We start from the raw sequence: 9,110 nt of genomic DNA, 5'->3' as shown, positions 1-9,110 counted from the left end.
ACTAGTCAGACTCACCCGAAGCCCTCCAGATCTATTCAACCAATCAGAGACTCCCCTGAAGCCCTCCAGATCTATTCAACCAATCAGAGACTCACCCGAAGCCCTCCAGATCTATTCAACCAATCAGAGACTCACCCGAAGCCCTCCAGATCTATTCAACCAATCAGAGACTCACCCGAAGCCCTCCAGATCTATTCAACCAATCAGAGACTCACCCGAAGCCCTCCAGATCTATTCAACCAATCAGAGACTCACCCGAAGCCCTCCAGATCTATTCAACCAATCAGAGACTCACCCGAAGCCCTCCAGATCTATTCAACCAATCAGAGACTCACCCGAAGCCCTCCAGATCTATTCAACCAATCAGAGACTCACCCGAAGCCCTCCAGATCTATTCAACCAATCAGAGACTCACCCGAAGCCCTCCAGATCTATTCAACCAATCAGAGACTCACCTGAAGCCCTCCAGATCTATTCAACCAATCAGAGACTCACCCGAAGCCCTCCAGATCTATTCAACCAATCAGAGACTCACCTGAAGCCCTCCAGATCTATTCAACCAATCAGAGACTCACCCGAAGCCCTCCAGATCTATTCAACCAATCAGAGACTCACCCGAAGCCCTCCAGCGAGGTGTCGAACTCCACGAAGGCGGGCGTGACGGCCGAGCCGTGCAGACGCAGGATGTCGTGGGGCGTGGTCATGGAGACCAGGCACTTGACGCGCGTCAGCGGCACGGTGCTGCCCTCTGCTGACCGCACCAGGCTGCGGCTGATGCGGTACTGGCCGTTGTCCTCGGCCGCGGGAGCCGCCGCGAAGACGCTGTCGGGCCCGAAGCAGCCCTCCATGGAGAGGGTCATGCTGTCTGGTGGGGGGGAAGCACGCACGCGCGCGCGCGCTGCGCGCGCGCGCGCGCGCACGCACGCACACACACACACACACACACACACACACACACACACACACACACACACACACACACACACACACACACACACACACACACACACACACACACACACACACACACACACACACACACACACACACACACACACACACACACACACACACACACACACACACACACACACACACACACACACACACACACACACACACACACACACACACACACACACACACACACACACACACACACACACACACACACACACACACACACACACACACACACACACACACACACACACACACGGTACACAAGATTAATGAATGTTACTGTAAACCGTAATTTCACGTTTTCACGATTTTTCAAATACCAGATCTACAAGCTCCTACGAGCTTGTAGATCTGGTATTTTTCAATAGCTAGAGATAAAAATGCAGGATTAATAATTATTATTATTATAATATTAAAATAATATTACGCATTTTATATACAGTAGCACCTTTCATGACATGAATTCAGCACAAGCTAAAACATAAAATAACATTAAAATAATAGCAAAAAACAGACCTTTCTATTTACCACTTTTTATTGACTGCAAAAATCAATTAAAAAACAAAACGTTACAATAATAGCAAAAAAGGCAGCAAATCAGGCACAGCAGTGAGTGAATCAGGCACAGCAGTGAGTGAATCAGGCACAGCAGTGAGTGAATCAGGCACAGCAGTGAGTGAATCAGGCACAGCAGTGAGTGAATCAGGCACAGCAGTGAGTACATGAATAAGAAGACGAGAAAATCAAGAGTTACGCAATATTACAGACAAATGTGGTTTTACAAAAATTGGGGTTCCAGAGATAGAAATGCTATTAAATGGGGTCTGAGGCCTAATTAATGTCAAACTGGGGGTCCTTGAAATTAAAATGGTTGACAATCACTGCTAGAACCGTGAAAATCTAATCTTATATTAAATCTTATATGAAATCCCTGGTATATCTTTTCAAATGGGGGTCCGCGGGCTAATAATTGTTCAGTTGGGGGTCCTTGACATGAAAGAGTACCACTGCTCTACACGATTCAGAGATCCAACAGAGTGATACAATCACAGCGGATTGGCCAGGAGGCCGCCGTGTTCAAACTGCTACTTGTAAATATGGCTAATTAGCGGGTAGCTAATATCCACCATCAGCTGGGTAAGTAATTCAAGTAAATAGTCTTGGGGGAGGGGCCCTCCCCGTGAATTACAAGCATTAGCAGCTGTAGTGCTAACAGTTAGTCGACTGTTATCATTAGTCCCGCTACGTTTGTCATTCTCTGTTTAAACAAGGAATTAAAATAAAGGAGGCCGTGTGTCTTTTAGCTTCCCAGACAATGTAGTGAAGTTGCACACAGCAGGCAGCCCTTGAATAGTTGCATTTATTTCGACAGCAGTGTGTGTGTGTGTGGGGGGGGGGGGGGGGGGGCTGCTTCAGTGGCTTTAAACACCCATGGTTTAGAACAGAGTGTTCTAAGCCAGTGGTTCACAAAGTGGGCCCCATAAGGGTCCATTTGGTTACTAACTATCATTTAGTTGGGAACCCCCTGGAACTCCCTCAAAGACCCCCAGTTGTCTTTGAGGGAGTTCCAGGGGGTTCCCAACTAAATGATAGTTAGGAACCAAATGGACCCTTATGGGTCTGTAACTCTGAGAGTGTACTCATGGAACCAAATGAACGGGTCAATTTGGTTCCATTTGTACACTCTGAGTAAAATTAACAGTGGTTTTACAATATAAATTGGGGTGATAGAAATGCCATTAAACGGGGGTCCGTAGACTAATGCATGTCAAACTGGGGGTCCTTGAAATTAATGTTTCAGAATCACTGCTATAGCCGTAAAATCTTCTATTATGGGGGTCACTGGCATTATGTCTTCAAATGGGGGTCCGCAGCCTAATAAATGTCGATTTGGGGGTCCTTGACAGGAAAGAGTTTTGGACGTGGCTGGAATAGGACATAATCTTCAAAAGCCATGTATGGGAGGGGCTAGGGCCCCTCAAGAAGGAGGACGACGAGCACAGCCCCCTGAGGGACCCCAAAGGTCCCACAAGAGACAATGAGAGGCGTAATGGCTAATTAGTAATGGGCTTATGGGGGTAAAGAGTGTTGATTTCGTCGACTAATACTATGACGAAGAATGTTCGTTGACTACCTTAGTTTATAAAAACTAGACTAGTTTTAAGAAGGGACTAGTGGACAAGAGATCCAGTAGAAGTCATTTTACACTTGGTTGCATGCTGAAAATAGCCGATCTACAAGCTCGTGACGCGTTGCGAGCTTGTAGATCGGCTATTTTCAGCCATTGCGACGGACGGCATCAAGGCCCGCCAAAATACATTTTAGTCGACTGAATCAACTGCAGATTTAGTCGTACCAAAACTAGACGGAACACAAAAACCTTTCCAGGTGACTAAAAAACTAAAATCTAAACGTTGCTGTCCAAACCAACAGTGTTAAAGATGAACAGTAGGACCTACTTCTCATGTCTGCGTCGTAACTGAGCGAGCTGGGCTTGTGGACGCGGTACTGTTTGAGCAGCTTCTTGTCCCAGGCACCGCAGTTCAGAGGGTTCCCCAGACGCACAAACTCCCTGTAGACACAGAACAACACAACAGTTCAGAGGATTCCCCAGACGCACAAACTCCCTGAGAACAGAACAACACAACAGTTCAGAGGGTTCCCCAGACGCACAAACTCCCTGAGAACAGAACAACACAACAGTTCAGAGGATTCCCCAGACGCACAAACTCCCTGAGAACAGAACAACACAACAGTTCAGAGGATTCCCCAGACGCACAAACTCCCTGAGAACAGAACAACACAACAGTTCAGAGGATTCCCCAGACGCACAAACTCCCTGAGAACAGAACACCACAACAGTTCAGAGGATTCCCCAGACGACCTTAACCCATGTCTAACCAATGACTAGTCTAAACTAAGTATGCACCCCGACAAGGAGAAAAAGAAAAAAGATGACCCCTTTCTGCATTTCGCAAGAAAAACTTGCCCCGGAAAGTTTGCGTGCATCGCCGCGATCACATGTTGTGAGCATTCACGGTCACTATCTTGTGGCAAGTCTCTGTCTGTGGTGTGTACTGTCCATCCATGTATCTTGTAGGGCTGACCTCGATTAGTCTAATAGTCGACTAATCGATCGGAACGGGTCTCAGTCGACTGACAACCTCTCAGTCGATGTTCACCAAAAAAAACAAAAAAACAGTCGGGACGATTTTTTTCTTTTGGGCCGGGTGGAAAGCCCCTCCTCCGTTATAATGGAGCTCCCAGCTCCCAGACCGCAGCATCGGGGAACACTCTGGCAGCCAGAGTAAAGGCTGGGAGGGACCGAGCCGAGGGAGGCTACTGTACTGTACCCTACATGTTGTTTATGCTCCGGAGTCCAGACCCATGCAGTTTAATAATATACAGTCACAACAGAATGCACACTGCTGTCTCGTGTCTCATCACAATCCCAATGCGCCACCCGTGAAGTCGGGGGGAAAATAAAAAACAGGCTGCTAGTGTTAGTGTAGGGTCGGGGATCGTTAGTTTAGCGCGTAGCTACTGATTCAACCCACTGATTGAACTTCATCTCCGCCTGCAAGCTAGGTTATTTTTTTATTGACAACGTGAACGAACCCCGACACCAGCGCTGCAAAAATAGACAGATCTACAAGCTCTCAACGCGTAGCGAACGGCGCTGCAAAAACAGGCAGGACGCGATGCCTTGAGAGCTTGTGGATCAGCCTCCCCGACGGTGCGGGGAGGCAAGAGTTCTCCGGGGAGGAGGAGAAGTTACCAGGGCAGGCTACATGTTGCTGCGGCTAACAACACTGTCACCAGCCAGTGGTTGTGATGTTAGCTTGGCTTGCAGCTGCGCAGCTGCGCTGCAAAAATAGACGGATCTACAAGCTCTCAACGCGTAGCGAACGGCGCTGCAAAAACAGGCAGGACGCGGCGCCTTGAGAGCTTATCGCCCAACCTTAATGCAAATGTGTTGTTTTTTTTTGGGGGGGGGTGCAGGGGGGTGTTCAGTCGACTATCAGTCGACTAACAGCAAATTTATTCATATTAATTTCGACTATACAAATCCTTAGTCGGGGACAGCCCTAGTATCTTGAGAACCGTTCGCCCCACCGACTTCACATTCGACACACGCGTTCCACACCCCCACAGGGAGGGCAGTGCCCGGTGTCGAGTCCGATGGATAGCCGGTTGTCCAGAACCAGCACAAAAGCCTCGTCCCGGTGCTCTGGACCTGATCACTGCTATCATATTATTGCAACACTACACTATATATATCTTAATATTCTTATACATTATTATTATCCCTACTACTTGTATTGGTCTGCATCTCTTTCCCTGTCTATCTTTCTTCCATTTTCTTTCTTTCTATGAAGTGGTTATTATTATGTAATAATAGCTAGTATTTTGTAAAGTATAATAATACTGTGTATATTGTATTGTTGTAAGCCAACTTCATTCTTGATCTGGAGTACACCGACAACCTTATTAATATGCAACCTTATTATATTATTATAATATTATTATACAACCTTATTAATATGCAACCTTATTATATTATTATAATATTATTATACAACCTTATTAATATGCACAGCATATCTTTGAAAATACTTCACCGGCTGAATAAAAAACCTTTTCCGCCAACGTTTCCTGCACAAACCGTATTATTTTGTCCGTTTCACAATCAATAGCAGTGCTTATGATTGTGACCTGAATGCAGCTGTTGCACTACGGTCATTTGTAATGGTTTAGTGTGACTTCCGTTTGGAGTTAGGAGAACGAAACTAAGGGACATTACGTTTGGTGGCGTAGCCGGTGACTAACAAGATACAGAGTGCACGCACGCACGCACGCATGCGTCCCAGAACAGAGTAGGAGAAAGAGCAGAAAGAGAGGAGAGAAAACTGAAGAAAGAATAAAGATTGACAGCTGGAGAGATAGATATGCGCGGCCGTTCAGACCTCCTAAACCATTTACCTCTGGGAAGGCTACGGAGGAAGCATTTACCTCTGGGAAGGCTACGGAGGAAGCATTTACCTCTGGGAAGGCTACGGAGGAAGCATTTCCATATGAAAGGCACAGATCACACCATGCGAGTCAAATTACTTAACTATCCCCCCATCCCCCCTCCTCCTCCTTAACTATCCCCCCTCCTCAAATCCTCCGTCTCTGCAAAAACTCCCGTTCCGCTCGGCCAGTCAAGCGGTGAATGAGAATCAGTGAATTCCCCCGAGAGTTCTAATGAAACCACCTTTAACTAATCAAACGTGTCAAATGGTTTGATTTTACTGCATTTATTTCAGGCGTTTGAGGCGACTCCTCAAAGACCACACAGAGCAGGGTCACTGCATGTCATCGAGGAAACTATCAGACAAGTTTAAGGCGACTTGTTAGAACAGCTACAGTATGCTATGTACCTTCACCCATCCATACATCTTGTTAGAACAGCTATGTACTCTATGCTATGTACTGTATGCTATGTACTGTATGCTATGTACTGTATGCTATGTACCTTCACCCATCCATACATCTTGTTAGAACAGCTATGTACTCTATGCTATGTACTGTATGCTATGTACTGTATGCTATGTACTGTATGCTATGTACTGTATGCTATGTACTGTATGATATGTACTGTATGCTATGTACTGTATGCTATGTACTGTATGCTATGTACTGTATGCTATGTACTGTATGCTATGTACCTTCATCCATCCATACATCTTGTTAGAACAGCTATGTACTCTATGCTATGTACTGTATGCTATGTACTGCATGCTATGTACTGTATGCTATGTACTGTATGCTATGTACCTTCATCCATCCATACATCTTGTTAGAACAGCTATGTACTCTATGCTATATACTGTATGCTATGTACTGCATGCTATGTAACTCCATGCATCCATACATCTACAACCACTTCCGTAGTAGTAGGCTACATGTAAGACATGTGAGACTTTAATCCCGAGACATTGCCAAAGCATTTCCGGGGGTCCCCGGCCAAACACGTTGAGAACCCCTGCTCCAATGAAGACCTTTTAGGATGTTCTGTAAACAGCCTGCTGAGGTGGTGTTGTATTTACACCTGATTACCCTCTCATCCATCACAGCCATGCTCTGTCCCTATTGGATAAGAGCTGTTATTAGGGGGTAAGAGGCTCCGTCCCTATTGGATAAGAGTCGAGGAATTAACCCCTTCAAGACGGGAACCCCTTTTTGGTGTTTTAACACATTTAGACCTGAGGCCGATTCTAAAATATTTTCTGAAAAACCTATGATTCTATGTCAGTGGTTCTCAACCTTTTTCATGTCTAGGACCCCCAGAATTATATGTATTTGGCTGCGGACCCCCATCTGAAAATATGTTGTTCCAGGGACCCCCCCACCACAGAAGCAAAGATTTGAGTTAAAAACGTTCACGCTGAAATAATATATATTCAAAGATTTGCGCCACATTTTCATGATTTTTCCAAAAAATAGCAGATCTACAAGCTTGTTTTTCAATAGCTAAAGTCTAACATAATGCTTAAGGACATCACAAACAGCCGAGCATGGCTGGTCAGAACACAAGGACTGGGTTCAAGTAGCAATCAGGCTCATAAATCATCTACGTAAATGAATGGAGCATTTCAGGTCACAGGAGGCGCTAGACGCCGAGTGTCAGACGTTTCCATTAGCCAAGATCTTAGTAATCACACGGCCTCTAGTCTGCACAGTCAGCGTCTCTAACATCCTGGGAACATTAGCGTGTGTGTGTGTGAGTGTGAGTGTGTGTGTGTGTGTGTGTGTGATTATTTTCAAAGACACACAAACACAGGGATAAATATTATGAAATATTATGTAGATACAGTACAGCAGCTAAACTACCAGCTCACAAAGCCTCACACTGCCTGGCGTTGTGAGGTGGCGGATAAGTCCGTTTTCATAATGTTCGCCTCTTTCTTACATAATATTTGACAGTGTCAAATCCTACTATAAATGTGCCACGTCTCTAGCCTGGCTAATCAGCCAGACCGAATCAGCCGTTGGCAAAAATAAATTGCCTGCTGGCGGATTAGTGTGATTTGAGTCTGGCTTATTAGCCAGGCTACCAAGTCTCTGTGTGTGTGTGTGCGTGTGCGTGTGTACGTTTGTAATCCAAGTAACTCGAGAACCGTTTGCCCCACCGACTTCAAATTCGACACAGACGTTCCACACCCCCGCAAGGAGTGCAGTGCCAGGTATCGAGTCGGTCGGACCCACGGTTCTCCAGAACCACAACAAAAGGCTCTGCTCAAGCTCTGCCAGTGGGCCTAATCAGCTTAAATCCCCTCACTGCAATTTCCAGCCTCTGCCTCAGCCAATTGATTGCCATGGCAAAACCCACACCTGACAATTGATTATTGATTACTCCACTTTTCACAGTCAGTTTGCACTCTTCAGACACAGGCAGACAGACAGATACAGAGATCTCCATGTGGGACACAGACAGATAGTTACAATGGGGGCTATGACAAGTTGACAACGGGTATTATTAGGTTCCCAAGTTGCATCGTTCTCAAGTAGACCGGTGGCCGACCGCCACGTACAGGTCTAGTTAAAATACATTTTATTTTAAAAAAAGTGTAATTCAGTGTTTATATGCCTTTTTCAGAAAACAAAATGTTAACTTATTTTTATACAGATACATACACATCGGGACACCACTCATCACAATAGTGTTTTTTGTCCGAAACGAGTCGCTGTTTGTTCGTCAGAAGTCAATAAAGCACGTCGTGAATAGGACATTTATTGCGAGGTGTTCCAGACAGTGAGCATATGTACCTGAGCGCCATGGGCTGCAGAGCCTGGGAGGTGTTCTATATGTACCTGAGCGCCATGGGCTGCAGAGCCTGGGAGGTGTTCATATATACCTGAGTGCCATGGGCTGCAGAGCCTGGGAGGTGTTCTATATGTACCTGAGCGCCATGGGCTGCAGAGCCTGGGAGGTGTTCTATATGTACCTGAGCGCCATGGGCTGCAGAGCCTGGGAGGTGTTCTATATGTACCTGAGCGCCATGGGCTGCAGAGCCTGGGAGGTGTTCTATATGTACCTGAGCGCCATGGGCTGCAGAGCCTGGGAGGTGTTCTATATGTACCTGAGCGCCATGGGCTGCAGA

General features: G+C 46.1%; 1 protein-coding gene across 1 annotated transcript; it reads right to left on the bottom strand.

Moving 5' to 3' along the window:
- Nucleotides 1–615: 615 nt before the first annotated feature.
- LOC306918477 (WD repeat and FYVE domain-containing protein 3-like) lies at nt 616–8,858 on the bottom strand (the record flags this gene model as incomplete). Its single annotated transcript, XM_079531379.1, has 3 exons — nt 616–865; nt 3,423–3,535; nt 8,821–8,858. Coding segments are annotated over 3 exons (401 nt in total), but the record flags the coding sequence as incomplete, so codon positions are not given.
- Nucleotides 8,859–9,110: the final 252 nt, after the last annotated feature.

Source organism: Electrona antarctica (genome assembly GCF_951216825.1).
Source record: "Electrona antarctica genome assembly, contig: scaffold_1615, whole genome shotgun sequence".
Taxonomy (NCBI): domain Eukaryota; kingdom Metazoa; phylum Chordata; class Actinopteri; order Myctophiformes; family Myctophidae; genus Electrona; species Electrona antarctica.
This window is presented reverse-complemented; position numbering and strand designations above follow the sequence as displayed.